Source organism: Varanus komodoensis, unplaced genomic scaffold (genome assembly GCF_004798865.1).
Source record: "Varanus komodoensis strain SLA01 unplaced genomic scaffold, ASM479886v1 scaffold18_3, whole genome shotgun sequence".
Classification (NCBI taxonomy): domain Eukaryota; kingdom Metazoa; phylum Chordata; class Lepidosauria; order Squamata; family Varanidae; genus Varanus; species Varanus komodoensis.
In genome coordinates, this window is record NW_025335549.1 from 8,061,213 (window position 1) to 8,083,040 (window position 21,828).

The 21,828-nt window shown below is 39.2% G+C and overlaps 1 protein-coding gene across 4 annotated transcripts in view; it reads left to right on the forward strand.

Moving 5' to 3' along the window:
• The window catches only part of DIAPH2 (diaphanous related formin 2), a 296,692-nt gene that overhangs the window by 58,381 nt on the left and 216,483 nt on the right, over window positions 1-21,828 (forward strand). For all 4 annotated transcript variants that reach the window (XM_044427233.1, XM_044427231.1, XM_044427232.1 and 1 more), the window contains 7 exons: window positions 3,839-3,957; window positions 7,839-7,955; window positions 9,269-9,387; window positions 10,197-10,261; window positions 12,540-12,644; window positions 14,603-14,947; window positions 18,908-19,022. In XM_044427233.1, coding sequence (XP_044283168.1) covers window positions 3,839-3,957; window positions 7,839-7,955; window positions 9,269-9,387; window positions 10,197-10,261; window positions 12,540-12,644; window positions 14,603-14,947; window positions 18,908-19,022 — 985 coding nt within the window. The remainder of the gene's footprint in view (window positions 1-3,838; window positions 3,958-7,838; window positions 7,956-9,268; window positions 9,388-10,196; window positions 10,262-12,539; window positions 12,645-14,602; window positions 14,948-18,907; window positions 19,023-21,828) is intronic.

Sequence of the window (21,828 nt, forward strand, 5' to 3'; positions counted from 1 at the left end):
TGCAGGGTTTTTGTTTTGTTTTTTAATCTGTGGGGATAACACTCACAACTGGCCACTTGACATATTATCAAGAAAATTCATTAAATGTATTATAGATCAGTAAGAATCTCTGAAACTTTAATCATCTTTAAAATGTTAGTGTTTTAAAATATTATAATCTCAGTTCCCTTGTGAATTATTTCACTGCTAAATTAGGAAACATTTAAATTTAACAAGCATGTCCTTTCCTACAGATGGGTTGCAGAGACCTAAGGCTGGACTCAAAATGATTCTGTGGGGTGATTGGAACACCGTTTCTGTAATAGAAGTTTGCACGGACTATTTAAACTTACAGTTTTGAAAAAGATCTATTAGATATGTGGGCAGTTATTCTGGGCACTGTATATAAGATCAAGCCTGAAGTTGATGCACTTTGTGACCATATGTGTGGTTGATCCTTTTCCCTTTTCTCAGTTTGAATGCAACAAAGTGATCCTTTTCAGTGTTAACAGTCAACCAGCCCATTACTTTTATTTTGTCTCCCCTTGCAACTGGCTGTTCTTCATCGTGGTCTCTGTGCATCACACATACGGGGTCCTGCCAAAGATGTTACTAGCCGAGAGAATCTTCCTGAATTCAGGCACTGTGGAGGCACAGCACCCTATATGTGTGAATGCACAGATGACCACTCAAAAAACAACAGTTACAGGTAAGTAACCTGCCTGTTTTGAGACTCTCCTCTCGGGTCTTTTTTTTCTCCTTCTAAAGTTCTGGTTCGGCATACCTTGGATTCCCTCATACCTGGTGATCTTTCTGTCTTGGATGTGCATGGTATAGCATTTGGAAAATTGGTCTTGCCTTTAAAGCTATCACACTTCCTCAAGTCCATGCAATTACCTCTAGTTCCCTTTGTTCAGATGAATGATGTAGATGATCTGTGTACAGAACTGTGATGCAACGGCATGTAATGATGCAGCAATGGAAATGTGCCATTGTTTTCCTCTGAATACTGTGTTATTCCCATAGCAAAAAGAAGCCATCATGTGTCTGTATGTACTGCAGTTAACAATATCTTCCAAAGTTATTGGGATATTGTAACACATTGGAAATGGGCACAGAATGGCTTGTGACAATTATATCTATACTGAAAATATCTCCACCTCCCACAGTATATTTATAAGAGAAAGACAGCTTAGAAAAATAGCAGGGATTATGACTGAAAAGTTAGAATAAATCATTTCACCTCCAAATTAATCACTGACTTGACAAATATAATCACATTGTCTTTCACAATCAACAGTAGATGATTGATTGCATTAGTAGATATAGGGACCCCCCCCCACACACACACAAATTGATTTAGTATTTATTTTCTTCTCTTTCTTGCATTATATAAAAAGCCCAACCAGGCTAACACAGTAATGAAGTTTATTTCCTAGCCTATGACATAAGTTAGATTTTAATTTGAACATTCAGTGAAGGATCCCTATTTTAATAAGTAGCTGGCTACTGCAGATAACCAGAAACCTGCTCATTTAATAAGCAGGGAATGAGTAGATTTGATCTATTATAGACCTGGCATTGAGGACCAACTATTGCATAGCCAGCTTTATAGTGAAGCATCATGAGTGACAGATGTTCACCCTCAATTAAATCTTTCATTACACAACTGCAGGGTATTTTTTATGGCCTTGAAATGAGGTTTACTTGGCATTTTGGTTTAAAAAAAATACGAGGCAAATTAAATTAGTTAATATTTTTAAAGGTAGTTTTAGAACTTAAGGTGTATTGAGGTAGTACTAAGTTTATGTGATTCATTGAAATTATGGTCTCAGTTCTTTCCTAACTATGCAATTGTTTATAAAACAGTTTCTGTATAAAAACTAAAATGGAGGAACAATACTGACTACCACAATGAGTGCAGGATTATCTTTTTGACACTTTCATTGAAGCAAACTTCAGTATAACCATGAACTGAAAGAAATCATTTTCATTTCGATGCCCAGTCCCACTAGATTTTAATTTAGACTAAGGTTTGCTGTAAATGCCTCATGAGCATAGAGTTTGTTTATGTAATAAACAGCTTTTGCTTATGCAAGTATTAAATGTTTATTTTGTTTGCAAGAGATTTGATGACTTCAGGCATAATGCTTGATTTTGCATATATCCTTCCACAGATCATTCTATTGTATGACCACATGATGAGATGTGTATTCTTACCTCATGGTTAAGTGACCGATGATCCTTTGAATTAGTTTATAGTCCTCCTATGCAAATCAGACAGTCATTACTGAATACAGTTAGCTCTCTCTGCTGTGGCTAACTGTGGGCTCCACATTACTGACATTTTTACTGTAGGCGCCACATCTGGTCATCCTACTTCTTCTGTTTCCATCTTCCAGTTTCTTCAGTTGTGATTATCGAATGTCTTTTGAGAGCTACCAAGATAAAAGGGATCATAGTAAAAGAAATTCAAGGTGATATATTAATCCCAACAATCTCTAGTGTGGCATGCTATAAAAGTTTGGATTTTCTTTTTTTCCTTAAATAAACTTTTTTTATGCATGTGCTTTTGATGTGTTACAATTTCTCTATATTTAAATTGTAGTTTCACTTAGGAGAAAATGGTTTTATGTTAATGTACAAGGACTATATAAAACTCAAACTTGTGATACTTCTCACTGAATGTATGTTTTAATGATACATACAATGTAATTTGCTGGAGGTGTTTTGCAGTCATAAACAAAAACTGGTTAATAGCATGTACTAAGCCAGCTTGAAATACTTAACAGTCAGTAATATTAACATTTAAGTGAAGGAGAAATACAACTGCACCATGTAGCTAAAACTGTTTTAAAGGTTAGTTCTCTTCAACCATTCTTGAGTATACTCAATCAGGGTGTTAAAGAATGGCAGAGGAATAGATATGATTGAGAGTGGATTCTGATTAATATTGGTGCATCTCTGAAACTGAAGGGCTAGTTCCGAATCTATGCTAGTTATAGGTTTTACTTTGCAGGTAGGAGAGTTGCACCTTGTACAACCCACTGCTGGAAATGAAGAAATTTCCAGTAACACCACCCCAGCACTGATATTAATAAAAAAAAAGGCTTGAGAAATAAACATATAATAGACAATCAATACCGTTGACAATACCGTCAACACCATTCCAAAGGGCCTGGTAAACCCTAAGCAGCACATGCAAAGAATTTTGTGTTCTGGATAGACAGGTATCACCATTGCCTCATTTGAAAGAGAACCATTCATATTGAGATTTGAGGCTTATATGGGTATGTTGACGAAGACTATGAAGATAGCACTTTTAAGGGTTTTAGGCTGATTTTCCATGGAAAGTGCAGGGATAGAGTTCCTTAACTGGGCTCAGTTTTTTTTTTGGAATAATGCTATTGGGTTAGCAGAGCAGGAACAGCAATTGAAACGGAGTTCTAATCACGCCATACTTGGGACTGTTGTGCTTGAATATATCAGCATGATTTATTCAGATATACTTATTGTTACAAACAATTTGCATTATAATTCTATAAATCCTTTAAGTGTTTCTCAACTGTTGCACTGGATCAATTTGTTATTTTATCTAAAATGTTTGTGGTTGTTGATACCTATGGGATAATAATTTTGTTACATAGTCTATATGTATTATATTCTGGTGAAATATGTCAATCTGAAACATATACAGGAACGAAATGTGTCTGAATCACCTTGACACTTTGAAACTCAATATACAAACTCATTAGCTAGGCTTAGTTGTATGGCAGGTATGGAAGTAAGCCAATTAAATTATTATTACATTAGAATAAGTTTTAAGATAAATTATTCAATTTATTTTATGGTATGCTAGGATCTAAAAGAGAAAGAGAATGAAGAACTTGATATTCAGTTGAAAGTATTTGATGAAAACAAAGAAGAAGACTTAATTGAATTGGCCCACCGCCTCAATGACATCAAAGTAGAAATGGAATATCCTTTTTAAAGATGACATTATTTTCTGCAGAAATGAATACTCACATAAAAAGACATTGAAATCAAGATGAGTTGATTAGAGGCTTACAGAAAGAGTTAGCCACTAGTAGAGGGTAAGAATAATGCAGAATCTTTTTACAAATATGTAATGGAATAGCTTTAGACAATAAAGCAATTTACTGTAATCTCATTTGAAACAAACATGAAGATATGGGGGATAAACAACTAAACTGGAGTACGGGTGCGGGTGACAAATCAATGAAACACAGATCAAATATTACATCACTTAATTGAACAGGAGTAAAGTTCCTGAACCTTAGGGTACAGAGAGGAGTTAAGTACAAAGGTGTCTATTGAAAAGACTGGAGATAAAATATTAAGGAGACCAGAAGCCAAAGAAGTGACTCTTAATTTGAAACTGTTATGCACATTTCAACCTTGCCAGCATGGCTTCCTGGTGCCATTGGAGAGGGAAAAGGAAAACTACTCCGTTGCGCTTGCTTTAGCCACTCTACCTTCTTTGTATTCTGCTGTACTTTCATATAGCATAAAGCACCTTGTCTCTTGTTCTGTGAAATTTCTTGTACAGCACAACCTTTTGTGGCTCAGCCTTTTCTTGTCGCGGTTCCCACCTCTATTTTCTCAAATATAATTCTTCTTTCAGTTTCTCCCCTCAATCTGTTGCTTGCACTGTAGCCTTTTCACCCCTCCTTGACTTTGGGTTGCCTTTTTCTTCACTTCCCAGTCTTTTGGGACTTACTTGCAGTCCTAAGACTGCCTCGATGTAGTTTAATCTTAGCAAAGTTTTCCCTGTTCTCACAGCAGCTGGATTGTAAAAATTATTGTTTCATAGACAGATTTTTATCTCATGTTTCCATATCACTAAACTGTTAAATGCTGGTTGCTTCATTACTACAAGAACAATACATAAGCTTGAGTATGTGTCTTGGGTTTTTTTGGTCCAGGCATTAATTCTGTGCCTTTATTATTCTTTTACTGTTTTTTCTCTCAGATATTTATTCATTTCCTCATTCATTTAATTTGTATCCCGCCCCATTTTATTCCCAGGATCTCAAGCTGGGTTACATAATTATTCTTCTCTCAGTCTCTTGGGAGCAGCCCTGTGAGATTGACTGGGCTGAGTCTGTGACTGGCCCAAAGTCACGCAATGAGCTCCATAGCTGTGTGGGGAGTAGAACCCAGATTGCCTGGGTCCTGGTCCAGCTCTGTTAACAGCTATACCACACTGGCTCTCATATGGATGATTTGCAGTGATCTTACACTGCAACTCTCTTACCAAAATAAAATGCTGCTCCCATTTTGGAAAAGTTTCTGGAAGACTAAATGATTGCATGATGTAGCATTACGAAATGAGCCGTCTCCTTCGCCATATTCCCCTTTCTATTCTGACATGCCTGAAATAAAGATATTAGAAATTGCCACTTGTGGTAAACTGTGATTAATCTAAAACACATCAGCTGAATCTTAGACTGGTTAATCTTTATTATGATTAGTGAAAAAAAACAGCTTCATACACTATGGTTTGAATTTGGCTTGTTTCCACTTACTGTAGTTAAGAAAAATCTTAGTTTGTCCAAATTTAGAGCAAGCTGTGGCTCATTAGAAACAAAAGTGAGAGCTACTGAACTATTTATGGACATGCTTAGGCCTTTGTCATCCAAACACTAGTGATATCTAGGTCCAACTGCTGTAATGCACTTTATGTCAGGCTACTGGCAAATAGATGGGGAAGAAATGGAGGTAGTGACAGATTTTATTTTCCTGGGCTCCAAGATCACCGCAGACGGGGACTGCAGCCAAGCAATTAAAAGACGCTCCTGGGGAGGAAAGCTATGGCAAATCTAGACAGCATACTAAAAAGCAGAGACATCACCCTGCCAACAAAAGTGTGTGTAGTCAAGGCTATGGTTTTCCCAGTTGCAATGTATGGCTGGACCATAAGGAAGGCTGAGTGCAAAAGGATTGAGGCCTTTGAATTGTGGTGCTGGAGGAGACTCTTGCGAGTCCCTTGGACTGCAAGGGGATCAAACTGGTCAGTCCTAGAGGAGATCAACACTGACTGCTCTTTAGAAGGCCAGATCCTGAAGATGAAACTCAAATACTTTGGCCACCTAATGAGAAGGAAGGACTCCCTGGAGAAGAGTCTAATGCTGGGAACAATAGATGGCAAAAGAAGAAGGGGACAGCAGAGGATGAAGTGGCTAGATGGAGTCACTGAAGCAGTTGGCGTGAGCTTGAGTGGACTCCGGGGGATGGTGGAGGACAGGAAGGCCTAGAGAAATGTTGTCCATGGGGTCGCAATGGGTCGAACACGACTTCGCGACTAACAACAACAACAGCACAGAATGTAACTACTTTCATATTACTGGAGCCCAGGTAACTGGGAAGGAGAGTACCTACACATTACTAGTTCTACTAGGTCATCTTTGTGGTTTCTGTGCCTGACACAGATGGAGTCTCTGGCTGCCTGAAGCCCCATTTGGAAAACTATTGTTTGATAGTTGTGAAAATCTTGGTGGGAATCCTCCCCCACCAGTGCATATGTCCCTAGTGGTTCAGAAATGTTCCATCAGTTTTCTTTCATCTACCCTTGTGTGAGCAACATAGAGAATGTAGCTCACTTTAACTGTTTGATACGATTTTCTATCAGAATAGGTGGCTCCTCCACCCCAGTATTGCATTCCTTCACAAGATGGTCTCCGAGCTCCACTTTAATAGGATGTTGTTCTCTTGGCTTTCTTCCATCTGCTTATTTTTCTTCGTACACTAGATGTTCAAAGGGCATTGGCTTTCTTACAAATCAGTCCTGAGCCCTTTTGTCAGTCCTTTTCCTTATCTGAGTGTGGCAGGGACTCCAAGTTTCTTCATAGGGACTCATCCTAGCTGGTCCATGCTATTAAGTTGGCATATAAATTAGCTGGCCTTATTCTTTCTCATCTTATTCAAGTTCACTCAGCTCATGCCATAGCTTCGTTAGTGACATTTAGGAAAAGTATTTCCCTGATTAAAATCTTTGCTGACTTGGTATGTGAGCTGGAGTGGATTGTTCCTTTGGGTGTACTGTTCTGTCGGTTGTCTTAAAGCAGGACACTGATTTGCCACCAGTAAATCAGCTTGCTTATATGCCCGTGTATATGATGCACAGAGACCATGAAGAAGGCACCTTTCTTACCTCTCTACTACCTCTGTAGTTCTCCAAGTGGTCAACTGTGGATTCACATAGCCCACCTGCTGTCCCTGCTTTGCGATCATTGATGTTGTTGACCCTGAGGTTCTACTTGGTTTTGTAAGTGTTGTGGGTGGTCTCAAGAGGCTGAGGAATAGCTGGGAACTCACTAGGAACATATGTGCTGGAACTGTAGGGGAGGATTTTGCCAAAAATTTCTCAACTATAGAAATTTCCAGAACTGTGTGAATGCACAGATGACGACTTGGAGATGTACAGGTAAATAACTTATCTTTGTTAGTGCATATCTGGTTCCAAAGTAAGTTTTAACATTTCAAAACAGCCTTTCTTACCTGAGCACCCCCCAGGTGTGTGGAACTGTAGCTCCAATCATCTTCCGTCAGGAGGGACCCAATGGAATCCTCTAGATGCTCATTTGTTCATTTTCATATATGCACCTTAAGTTCATCAGTTTTAGAAAAAAACATAATCAGTACTATTACTTTTTTGCGGGGAGGGGTTGGGTGGATCCAAATAGATGCTGTAGATGTACATGATTCATGATTAAAGTCCAAAGAGTCATTTGCCTGTGGAAGACAGTTTAGGTCATTTTGGGTTCTGGTCTTCCAAACTGCAGGCTTACAATCTATTCCTGTAAAGGTATTTGTTGTTTCCTTGACATTCCTTGTACTGATGTGAATGAAGTTTTCCATCTGCTGAATAATATGCTGAAAGAAACAGCATCTGAAAACTACTTCCTATCTATTTTACAACATTTTCTACTCATCAGGAATGATTATTACGTTCGGTAAGTCAGCTATTTTTCTTTTCACTTTACAATTTGTGTTGGCACAACAGATTTGCTCTTTGGCTGTAATGTCATCTTCTAATGGAAGGAACATGAATTCCCACCCTTCTTGCATGGTAGACCAGGCACTTGCTGCTTAACAATCAACACCAACCAGCCATTGTGCTAATTATTCTAAAGCTGGATACTTACAATCTAGAACTGTGGCATTCTTGCAGGGGGAGTGGCACAGATCTCTTGGCTGCCTTTAAGGAAATAGAAATGGCATACAAGAAAATAGAGAATAATTTCTGACAAGCCTTAAATGGAAATAATTTCTAAGCAAATTCAGCAATTAAATAACAGCATCTTTACATCCATAGTTATACCAGGTAACTTCTCTGGATACTGAAGATGACAATTCAGGGCTACCATAGTGAAACACATTATAATGATAATATAGTATTGGGCAGGGCTAATTAGTATCAAGTATCTACTCCAGTTGAATCTTGAGCTTTCTTTGTCTACTTGCATTGCTTCCTTTTTCTGATGGAGAGGATACGCATAATGGGACTGAAATTTGGGGTTTCTCCTTATTACATTGAGTTAGGTTATTTTGCAATGGGGTGATCAGTAAAGGGCATTCTTCAAAAAAGGAAAGAAACCATTCCTATGCTTCCCTCCCCATTCCTTGCATTTAGTTGCAGGTTTGGGGAACAGTTCAGCATATGGAAAATTGATTCTCTTGGGATGGGGAACCTGCAACTTTCCAGATATTGTTGTGCTCCTATCCTCCCTGTCAGCATGGGCAGTGGCTAAGCCATATGGGAATTGCACTCCAAAATATCTGGAATTCCACAAATTATGCATCCCTGCCCTAGGCTCAGTAGAGTTTGACTTCCTCTTTGCTTGGGAATTAGGGCACCTGCGAATCCCTTTTATATAGCTATCCAGTCGTCCTCCTTGACATGCTACAGGTAACTCATGCTTAGGCACACCGGGAGGAAGGATTGAATGGAGATATGTATTATATAGAACATACTGAATAATTCCTAATAATAGTCCCTTCTGGCTCCTATGGATGTGGACTGAGGGGAGATGGGTAAGCTGGGCATTGTTCCTAGGAAAGACCCTGCTTGTGCGTGTTCCACCTGTGCTGGGTCTTGTTTCAAAACAACACCAAACAAAATAATTCAGTTGTCATATGTGTGAAAGCAGATTTGGTCTTATTAGTTGTTAAGATCATTTGAATGCTCTTATTATTTTAATATGTTTAAATGTTTATGTGGAGTGTCTTAATTATGAATCATAATTATTGTATTTTAATATGATAGGCCTCAATATTACAAGATAATAGAGGAATGTGTTTCACAAATAGTATTACACTGTAGTGGCATGGATCCTGATTTCAAGTCTAGAGGAAGATTGGAAGTCGACTTGAATCACCTTATAGGTATGTACATCTTAGGGCTACCTGTTTCACTGTTATGGTATTATTTAAAAATTTTATTTTTCCCTAAGATCATTGTTTCTGGGTCCAGTTCAGCCAGTAGTCAGAAGTTCTCTTTATGTATAAAAAGTATAATCTATAGGACTAAAAGGGGCTCAGATTCTGCTCCATAGTCTCTGGAATTCAGGTGTGATGAAGTGGTCCTCTTTACCAATAATTACATACCTTATGCATACAAAAAACTCTTATTTCAGCATGAAATATACTTTCAGACAGATGAGTTCAGGACTGAAGCCTGTGCATCAGAGATGTGGGAGCAAGTCTAATGTGTTAAGCTTCAGCAGATTATACTGTGCCACTCTGGGATGTTGCTTTTGGTATGCTGTTCAGTTTCTTGGAGTTTCTGTGCATGCATCTGATTTCTTAGGCAACCTGAAATAGCTGGAAAGCTCTGGAAAGACAGGCATATGTGATTTTTAAAAACGCTAACTGGATGGAAATCTTTGTACCATTTTTTTCACTGAAAATTAAGGGAGTTTGAATAGATGATTACTTTTTGGTCTATCATTAATCAAAATTTTGTCACAAGTATATTGTGTAGAAAACATGTCATGTTTTGAAACTCTCTAGGTGAGCAAATAAAAAATGCTTGAATATAGTTAGCATCAAGCTGCTACAACATTGAATTTGAAACTGCAGAAACACTGGCTCTTTGTGTATGCTTGGTTCAACAACAAATGGAATTATTTATGTACATATTTGTCTTTTAAAGTGGACCTTTATGTTAATCTTTACGGTGGGAATCCTTTCAGATAACTGTGTGGACAAAGCAAAAGTAGAAGAAAGTGTGAAAAAAGCAACAGAATTTTCCAGAAAGGTAGGCACAAAGCTAGTTCCTAAAAATGAAAATAATTTGAAATTGTTGATAAGTTCCTGTGAGTCAAGTAGTCTTTGGAGACTGGTCTGAAGAAATACCTCAGATGCGCTAGGTAATAATGCTGGTCATTTGCCACTATTCTCTACCTTGCACTTGATGGGCTGGTGATGATCCAATTGTAATGGAATCTTTCAGACAGCTAATACGCATCACAGTGGCATTTCTTCCAACAAGACAGGTCACAATAGTGGGAACAGACCAACTGGGATCAAAAGGAGTAATCCCTACTTGGCCTAGGACTACTTCTGTGGTGCAAATGCAGGTTAGATTGGTAGGTATCAGTTAGAGCGTAGCATTTTTAACCCATGTCTTATTGGCTGTACTAAAGCACATTGCGATGTATAGTGACCAATGCTGATGGTCACTGCGCCATGGTGTTAGTTCCCAGTAGAGGTTTCCCAAGCTGTGTGCCCTCTAGATGAGCTGGACTACAGCTTCCTTTGTTTCTGTTTAACAAGGCCAATGGAAATTGCACTACATTTGGATAGCACCAGGCTGGTATGGACTGTCCTAGTTTATGAAAATTAAAACACATTTCATGAGAGTAACACAGGTTGGAAACTAGGAATGAACAACACTGCTGTGCCCTGATTTCAGTTGTTTAATATACTCTGTGGTTTCCTCTCACTTTGCAAATGTTCCTAGCTTTTTCCATTTCTATGGAAATTCTAGCTAAATATATCTAGCCTATCCTTGAACAGCCTCACTGATGGGGCCTCCCATGGAAGCCCATTCCATACCCTGGGGGCCCTAAGTGTGAGGAAAAACTTCCTGGCATCCACCCTAAATCTTGGTTTGATCCATTGGAACATGTCCTGCCCTCCACTGCAGAGAAAAAAAGGTCATGTCCCACATCTGCGTGGCACCCCCTCATGTACCTGTGTGTCACTAAGAGGTCCCCTCTGAACCTCTCCCTCTCAAGGCTGAAAAGACCCAGCTCCCCCAGTCTCTCCTCATCTGGCTTTCCCTGCAAACCAGCCACCATCCTAGTGGCCCTTCGCTGCACTGATTCCAACCTGGCTGTATCCCTTTTGTAATGAGGGGCCTGATTGCTACCATATTGCACATACTTTGAGAAAGGTCCATGTACAGTGCCAGACATCGTAATGGTAATTTACCGTAGGATATTTTGACTTATTAAGTGGACTCCGGGGGATGGAGGAGGACAGGAAGGCCTGGAGAAATGTTGTCCATGGGGTCGCGATGGATCGGACACGACTTCGCGACTAACAACAACAACAATTTTGACTTAAACCCATAATTGTTAAATATTTAGGGGTTTCTTCTTCGTGGTCTCTGTGCATCACATGCATGGGTGCTGAGCCTGCACACTGCCCAAGTTCAGGAAGATTCTCCCAGTTCAATGATTTTTAGTGGGAACTCTGCCCCTGCCCCATTATAAATAGGTGGGGTTCCCACCCTTTCTCAGTTCACTTTCTTTTGTCAAAATAACTGCTGTGGCAGCTCTCATAAAAATAAGACACCAGCAGTCTGCAGGCTTATAATCTAAAGACAAAACAAAAGAAGAAAAAAGGGATGGAGAGTTACAAGAAAAATTACAGAACAAGCATTGCCCACTATCCATTGCAATATGATTTAGCAACTGAAACTAATCAAAGGTATCAGATTGGGAATTACTGTACATATCCATGTCTCTAATGCCTTGAAAACCCTTTAAAAATTGTCGGAGATTCAGGGCCTCATCGTGGAAATGCTACTTTCATTGAAAGCAATTATTACATGACTCAGTAATATAGCTGACCAGTGTGATACATTACCTCTGAAGTCTGCATACCTTTAGAAAGAAATGATTTCTACAAATGTACTATTGCTATACTTATGTGGCAACAAGATACTGATATGGGTGAAGTTTGAGTCAGGTTTTAGGTGTTACAATTTAATCCTTAGCTTTTCAACTTTGCAACCTGTCAAAAATACAAATGAGCTCATCTAAAATGTTTACTTTTAAATACCTGCTACTGGACAGGAATGTGGGGAGAGCTGACTCTGGATGGTTTATTGCAGTGAATAGTTTGGGTCTTGAAAAATGAGAGAGATTTCTGTATTTCTACATCTGTAGCTATATGTATGAGTAGTCTAGGAAGTCAAGCAAGCTTCTGTTGTTTAGTCAGTCTGTATCCAAACAATACTTGTATCAAAGTTACAGTATTGTTTGGATAAAGATAGATGTGTGTTTCTGTGTTGCCAATCACTGCAGTTTGATGAAGAGTTCACAGCTCGACAGGAGGCGCAAGCTGAGCTTCAGAAACTAGAAGATAAAATCAAAGAGCTGGAAGCTGAAATCCAGCAGATACGAGCCCAGGTAACTTTACACCTTGTTGGAACTAGTTCTACTTTGGGGAAGTAGTGAATTAATTTTGTTGCAATCAACAAGTTGCAAATAGGTGGTAAGAGAACTCTTGCTTTGGTGTTTGATGTTCTTTCTATACATCTTTCCAGGTCATCTCACAAGATGTTATGGTCTGCTTATCTCCCGTGTAACCAGGAGAAAGAATATGTAAATAATTTTAGTGGCCTGTAAAGCCTGCAGTTTAATCAGTAATTAAAAGAGTTACAAAAGTTGAATTATGTCCCTGAAATGTCCACCTCCCTCAGAAATTTCTCCATTCTTTTCAAGAAAGGCACAAGAAGAGTGTATGTGCGTGTTTGCACAACATAGATGTGCACACGTACACCTGCTCCTTCCATTTAAAAGTTGGGGAGCGTGCGCTTAATGTTGTCATAGGATTGGTACTCATGTATGGTAAGTTGGCAGCAGACCTGGTAGATTTTATGGGCCTTTTTTGAGTGAAGCAATTCTGTAACCAGTATTCAATCAGTAAAACTAAATGCACGAAAGAAGATGATCTTTGCGGCATGGCATCCAAGTAAAAATGAACCCTTTTGAAGATTTTTTTCCCCCGAAAGCAACTGCTAAGAGTGTGTCACATGCATTTGGTTTTGTGAGCATGTTCATTTGGTTATATATTGTTTTGATGTGCTAGGTTAGGAAGCTTGTTGCAACTGATCTGGAAATAAGTGCTGCTTAAGGCAGATAATTCAAATTGTAAATGAGCAATTTATATTAGATTCAGTTGCACTGAAAGGCTGTTAGAGGAGCTATTTTCTAAATCTTTTGGCATTTGAATGTAGTTGGGTATGATTATGGAAAAAAATTGGAGTTTGCATCAATGTACTCAAATGCTACCTGAAAATTCTAAGAATTTATGTCCTTCGTTAATTGATATTTAGTGCCAATAGGATGGTAGGGGTTTTAACTGACATATAAATGATGCGATTAACTCACTATGGTTTTCTGTTTAAAGATGAAAAAAACCAGCACAGTACAGTCTGTGTTTCTACTGTTGATGTTCTTAAGGGGACAGTTTCAAAATATTGGTTTGTAAGTCAACCTGTTCCTTAGTCTGCCAGTGAAAGCCCATTTGAGCCAGTGGAGTTGATCCTAGAAAGACAACTGCGGGAAGTAGATTTCTGATTTATTCCTTTTCATTCCACTGGTGTCACATTTTACTGTACAGAAGACATTCTGATATTTGATCTAGGACCTCAAAGGTCTTAGAGTGTTGAATGCTTATATTGGTATAGATAATGATCTTCCTTCATGTTTCCTTCCCAGTGGACATGAACCTTATTAAAAATCACTGCCAAGGCCCAGAACTTTATCCCAATTTTCTAGCCTGTACAGTTAATATCATTTAAAAGATGGATTTTCTGAAGTAGTGAATATTTAAATATGGGAACCTCATGATGATAATTTGGTTTCAGCCACTTGGCTTTCTTTCTAACAGTTCTATGAATACCAGGCAGATAAAAATATCTTAAAGCTCTGGAATGTATTTTGTTAATGGACCTTTTTCTTGTTTTTAAATGTCACTTCATTAATTCTCTTGATCTATTTTAATGTGAAGAAACTCTTACAAAAGTTACATATGGTGCTTACTGCTTCTCACTGTAATATAGTACCAGAAATATAACCCATTCCTGTTAAATGAGTCATACTGATTCAATTTTTTCCCCCATGGTATCACATTTTCTTTCATTATGGATCTCATCTTGGTGAAATCCTTCAGTAATATGTAATGAAACACCATCAAATGACCTTGCATACTTGAATGGCCTGGGAGACATCCAGAATGTGATGGTTCCCAAATTGTCATTTGAATTAGATTTGTGAGTTTCCTTTTGTGATTGTCATAAAAGTAGCATTCTGTCTTTCCCTTCTCTGCAAATCTCCAAATTCAAAACATGTTTGTTTTGCAGGGTCCTACATCTTCAAGTGGCTTACCATCAGCAGGGATACAACCTCCCCCTCCTCCACCCCCACCCCCACCTCCCCCTCTTCAAGACGGTCGTCCTCCTCCTCCACCTCCTCCTCCACCACCACCATTGCCTGGTGCTTTACCACCTCCACCTCCACCTCCTCCTCTGCATGGAGGATGCATACCCCCTCCACCTCCACCACCGATGTTTGGGGGCCCTCCACCTCCACCATTTCCATTTGGTGGGATACCTCCTCTGGGAGCTCCACCAGCACTGCCCTTCGGGATGAAGCAGAAGAAAAAATATAGCCCTGAAGTGTCTATGAAAAGAATTAACTGGGCAAAGGTATGCAACTAGGACATCGCAAATATTATTCCTCACTTTTCTAATCCTAAATGGAAGCAATGACAGAGATTTTGGTTTAATATGAGATTGATGGCATTTTCTGCCTGCCCATTTTTGAGGCAAGTCATTTTTCTATGGATCCACAAAGCTATGGATCATGCTGTCCTGTCTCCACGGTTATGTTTTCTTGATAAAATTTAAAACCCTCCAAAACTTACTTGGCAGCTCCAAAGAGATAAATATCGCTCAGTATGGAATTTCCGAACTCAGGTAACAAAGTGGCAGTCCTCAAATACTCTGGGTAGATGTCGCATTGCTAACACAAGCCCTTGAATCTTGTGATTTCTGGCCACGGAGCAGTCTACACTTAAGGGGGTCCTTTTCCCATTTGAAATTGATATCATTCACAGGCATTACATGAGGATTGCCACACCTCAAACAGAGTGCACCTTCTTCGGTGAAACTCGCCATGACACTCATAAAAGGGGGCACCTTTCAAGAGACATGTCCCATAATTACTGCAACAGAAAGCATTCTGGAGGGGTGAGGCTCTTTGCTAGGACCACACCAGCCATGATTTCTTGCATTCTGAAACAAAGCCACATTATGAAATGGTTGGCGCACTGAGATGTGCTCCTTTCAACCAACATGATAGTCTTAATCCTTAAGCTATAGAGAGGAGTGAAATCAAAATCCTTACACAGGGAAGAGCTTGCTTCCTCTTCTGCTCAGAATACACTGTCCTCTCCTTTACTTAATATAGAGACATACTTTCCAGGTCAATAATACTTTGATCCCAGAGGACAGACTCTTGAGATGGTAGTCTTTATTGTCATTTTGTCCATTCTAGGTGGACCTCTTCACCTTTCCTCCCAACAAATAGCTGCCATATTGTTCTCCAGTCATTTGGCTCCATCATGGATATACTTCCATGAATATATTTGCTTCCTTCAGATCCTTTGAGTGACACAAACAGATCCATAATTCCTTCCTCTGTGACCAGTCTTGTGGCATATCGACCGATCTTGCATTTTGATCTAGAGGAGCTATATCTGGCCACTTGGTTATTGAACAGAACTCCTTTTTCTCACTGGGCTATTCTGCTGAAGTAATAACCCTTTCCTCCACTACCAAGCAAATGTATGAAATGACTTGGAAGCAGGAATCAAGGGATTGCTTCTGTTGCTCTAAACAGGGCTTGGATGAGGTGACTCAGAGTGAACCTGCTCTGCAGACAAGCTATCCCTCCCTCCTGTTCTTTCTGGGCTCTACCACAAGTCACTTGGCTATCACTGGTAGCTTCAGAGATCCTTAGTGAAATGACACAGCTATGTCTTCCAGTTACATCTTGCTTCCACTACAGTCTGCATGTGACACTATCAGCTCTTACCTGCTCCCCTGTTATGCTGTTGAGAAGTGTTTCAGTACATTGTGTTTCTTTCAAGGTGCTATTCTTTGCAGCTGTAGCATCATCGAAAAGGTCTCAGAACTAGCTGCACTCCCCATGAGGGATCACCTCTGTTCAGTTAACGAGCACTCTTGTCACTCTTCAAATGGATCAAAGAATGCGAGAACTGCTTCTACCTTCCTTTCATCCTTCTTAGTGGATCTGGCTCGCCCTGGTTATTAGGAAGGGCAGCAAAAACTACCTTAACATAATGTGAGGAACCAGTTCTGATTCCCTGTTTGTTTTTTTGTTTGTTTCCATCCTACTGATTTGGAAAGAAGACATGCTCATTTAGAGTCTATAAGGTTAAAAAGCTCTCTAAATCTGCTCACGCCGCATGTTCTCCAAGGCTGCCTCTGCAGTTCTCCTCTTCTATCATTCCTTTAATGGAGATGGGCAGGGCAGCTACTTGGGCAGGTACTGCATGCATTAGTTATTGCAAACTGACTAGGGTGTGACAGAAACAGCTTTTGGTCACAGAGTAGCATTTTATATAGAACCATATTAGATAGAAAAGGGCACAGTTCTGTGCTGTCCCAACATTATCAGGAGGGTACACTAGATTATTTGTAATTGCAGCTCTGAGGTCCTGCTGGGACTCCAAAAGTTGAGCATCTACCACCACCCCTTACAGCTCATGTGGAAAGAGCCATGTGGGCGGCCTCACTGAGGTTTCAAATAGGCCCTAGAAAGGAAGGAAGGAAAGGGGTGTGTGGGGAAGTGGTGGTGGTAAGAGGAGGCGGGGTCTGATGGCTCAGGGTGTATCCAGGCAGTCAGCCATTTACCTTTCCGCTCTCTCCATGCCGCTTCAACTAGAGCTTGCACCTCACTCTGTGCTTTGGATGCACATAAGTCTCTGAGTTCAAAGGTGGTAGACCTTGGATTGTTCCTTAGCTGTTTTAGCCTGTAATGGTCTATTTGGAAAAGAACAGTAATTTTGGTTTTTATCACATTTGTTTTCCCATGAGCTGATAACATACAATGCTTTCTCTGAAAACTTTTCCCATGTATTATGTGAAGAAGAATAAAATACAGGTTTTTTTCTTTATTAGGCATTACAAGGCACCTGTTCTATGCTTTATTTGAGTTTGTTCACTGTTTGGAGCTCATTCATTGAGTCAGATTCCATTTATGAATGGGCTTATTACTATTCATTCTGCTGTACTAGCTGAACAGTAGGAAGCTGAATTATGTACATGATTTTCTGCAAGTTCAGGTCAGGAATTTCATCTAATGAAACTTCTGAAGATAATGCAGTCTGAGGTTCCTGTACATTATGAATGCAAAGCATGACACAATACACTTAATATTCTGACATACTTGCAATTCAGATGTATAAACACCATTTATTATTATCCTATTGGACGTGACCAGAGAACTGCAATGAATAGATCTTCATTTTATCTACACATAAAATTCCTGTACAATACAGCAGTACAGCCCCAGTGTATTGAGCTAGATTCCAAAGTGCAATCAAGAAAAAGAATAGTTTAGAACACATTCAGTCTCCATTCCATGGACTATGGGGGATTAAGACTTCAACATTTTGTCATATGTTAAAAATATCAAAAATTGTCATGTTCATTCTGAGCTTAGTGTAAAATCTGTGTGAAGAAGACATATCTCCTCATGTTTCCCTTCCAACTTATTTTTTACTTTAATGAGGAAGACTAGAAGTTTGGATTGCTGATAAGTTAAAATTTCCTTCCTTGATTTTAGGGAGTGCATTTATAATTAACATTACATTTATGCCCCATCTTACTTCCTCTTGCAAGGAACTTAAGGCAGCTTACAAAGATTTATTCTTCCCATTTTATCCTTGCAACAACTATCAACTAGGCTGGGTGTCAGTCACTGATCCGCTGCTGAATGGGTACTGCTGTTGTGAGCTGATTCTTTCCTTCTTCTCTTTATCAAACTCAGTACAGTCTTTTGAAGGGCAATTCTGTTATTGAAACTTAACAGATATCAGAACAGTATGAATTCTCACTAGGCTTCTACAAGATTCTACAAGAATCTACCAGTTTAAAGAGTTGAACCCAAACTGGAAACTTCCTCTTTCTCCCCTTTTCAGTAAAGCTTCTGACTCCACCCTCAGGGTGGCTCATGCAGCTTGATGGTGGGAATGACAGAGATTCTTCAACTGGGCAGGTTGTTTCTCCTATCGCCTCCCTACTCAGTCAAGGATTGAGTTGCATATATGGTCCCCTCCTCATCTTGACAACTGGTCTGCCCCTTCCAAAGAAGGCCAGTTCTCACATTTTGTCTAAGAAACTTTGCTAGGTAACCTTGAAACTTCAACACCTTTGCCCCTTCTTGCAACTCCACCTCTCCCACAGAATCAGACAAATTTATCTGAACAGATAGAAAGACCCACTCTCTACATCTACAACCCAGATCTCCTGACTCCCACTGTAGCACTATGCTTTGCCATGCATTTTGTTATTTAAACTGGTAGCTTGCACTCTGAGCTCAGGGTGGATAGTACCTAACCAATTCTATTTCTATTTCAGGTTGAACCACAGGATATTTCAGAACATTGCTTCTGGGTAAAAGCAAAAGAAGAAAAATTTGAAAATCCAGATCTGTTTGCAAAGCTGGCACTTACTTTCGCTACACAGATGAAGGGTACTTATTTTTCTTTCTTAAATGCACTGCCTGTAATAGTAACATGAATTGCCACTGCTAACATTGCGTTGACATTTTCCATGGTGCTTCAATGAACAGGTCAGCACATGCACATACAACAGGAATCATACCATTTACTTTTTGAGAGTTTGTGGTGTGTGTGTTGGGCAAAGACTACGGAGAAAGAAAATGAAGATGCATCTGAAAATGTCAAGTGAGAAATATATGCAAGCTTGGGTGCACATATTGTTGATGAGATGTGCTGTCATCTCTGACTTATGGAACCCTAGGAATGAACACCCTCCAAAATGTTCTGTTCTTGGCAGCCCTACTCAAGGCTGTGGCTTTCTTTGAGGAATTGATCTATCTACCTCATGGTTGAGCTTCCTCTTCTTCTGCCTTAGACTTTCGTAGCTTCCATGTAGCCTGAAGTGCCTGATTCTGTCTAATCTTGGAAGCTAAGCAGGGTCAGGCCAGGGCAGAAGTGGGATGGGTGACTTGAGCGTATGATTCTATGATTATTGCTGTCAACTGCCTAGAGAGCTTTGGCTATGGGCAGTGTAAAAATGTAATACTAATAGCAAGATTGTCTCTCCAGTAAGTCTTGCCTTCTTGTTATGTGCTCAAAGATTTGTCATTTTTGTATCAAGTTTTGGCTTGATTTGATCTCAAACATATTGTTTGTCTTTCTGTTGGTGCAAGGTATTCACAAAGCGCTCTCCCCACCTTGGTTGGGGAGCATGCTATTGCATTGTTCAAACCCAGTGAAGGTGTGTGGTGTGTTTACGTGTTTGTCCAAAGTACATTGTGACCCTAGAACCAGTTGTGCACTAGATGGTAGTTTGGAAGGCACCTTTTCTTCCCACCTGACCTGTCTCAAGTCAGAGCTAGCATGGTGGGGGATAAATAAGCCACTGTGTCTTTTTCTTTTCCAGTCATGAGAACATGGAGAGTGAGAAACAGGATAGTGAAAATGGGAAATGCAGGGAGAGAGCTGTTTGGGAGCTACCAGTGACCTCAGTCATGCAATGTACAACACTGATACAGATGTTTCAGAAGGGAATCCTAGGAATTCTAAGAACAATAAAAATAGTCATTTAAGACACCAGTAAAAATTCAAGTAGTAGAGCTTGGGATAGAAAGGTCTCAAGGAATGTTTTGTGTTATGATGGAAAGATAAGCTGGGGAAGATCATGGAAAATTTTGAATTTCAGGATGGAGAGTGAATGATGCATAGTATTTCCACAGACAACATAGAATCCAAGGTTGCTGTAGTTGTATGACAATTAAAATGCCTGGAGTTCCTTTTCCCCACTTCAGGGTAGAGGATGTTAAGTGTCTTCTAGTACAAATTTTGTTTCTGGATGATAAACAGGATCTAGAAATAGTTTTTAATGATCTTTTACTAAGGTGAAGCATAGTGATTTCAAATTTGCTTATTTTGGCCCTAGATGGAGGGCATATTTTTCTGTAAATTGCGTAGCAGCATAGTAATTGTGCTCCTGAGCTGTGCTAGACATGCATTTCCTCTGCTAGTCTAAGGGAAATAATTGTCAAGTGTGGTCAGGTTAGTTGTAACTTTGCTTTCCTCGTCAAATTCAGTTAGGAGATCTCCACTAAATTGAACCATGTTATACCAAACTCTAATTTAGTCCTAGTTTTGCTTCTTTCCTGTGTTATACCCAAATCGTCTTACCCCTGTCAAAAATGTAAATGGAGATATCACCAAATCCTTACTTGGGAGGTTTGATTTGTAAGCTATGTGATGAAGGATTAAATGATAACCATACATTAGTGTTAACCCAGAATAAATAATTTAGGTTGTAATTGTTATGAAGGGTATGACAAGAAGTTTAGCACTTACAGATCTAATAAACCGATAGCCACAAAGGTAGCTTAATTAATGAAATGGTAATGAATGATTATAAAAGTCGGCTTGAGTAAAATGCTGCCAAAAATGATTAGTCTTATAATGTTGATTCGTGCAGATAGATGTTGGCTGTCAGAGTTCAAGCTGTGACATGGAATTGCTGGGAAACCTGCAAGGATTTCCCTTAATATTCAAATCTGCCTTAACTATTTCTGTAACCATGTTTTAAGCATTCTTCATCTGGAGTCAAGTTCAACATCCGCACTGCCTTTTAAATGGCCATGCTTTGACTGCTATGAAATAAGAATTGTAGAATAGTCATAACAACAAAATGTCACCCACTTAAGGAATGCGTAATTTTCTTATATACTCCGTATACTGTGTTAAGTTGTTAACATCTGTGGATTAAAGTTCATGGTAATTCCTAAGCCTGTGTTGGCCTATACATAAAGTCCTTTGTGAATTTTGCATTTCTTACTCTTCCCTTTTATTGATAGATGTTAAATAAATAAGTTCCATATATAATTAAAATCATTCTTATTTGTCAGCCCTTTTTGCACTTTACTTCCACACATCAACTTAGCACTAACAGCTGTATTCCAAATTCTTTATACCATTCAGTTAACTGGAAATTCTGTTTCTGTCTCCGGTTCTTTGCTATTATCAGTCTTGCTGCTGTTGTGGTCAAGTCTTCCAAAGATGTATTTACTGCATGTTATCAAAGATTTGTTTCTTCTCTACCATTTCTGGTGTTTTCAGTGGTTAAACAGGAATTCATGTTCTGGTGAAAATGACCATGAGTTTAACATTTTCTTCATGGAGTTTCTATACTTTTGAAAAACTCTTTAAAAACATGGCAATCTTTTAATATAATTTAAATAATTGTAGAGGAGGAAAAAAGTTGATAGGAACCTGAATTATATTTGACCTTATTAA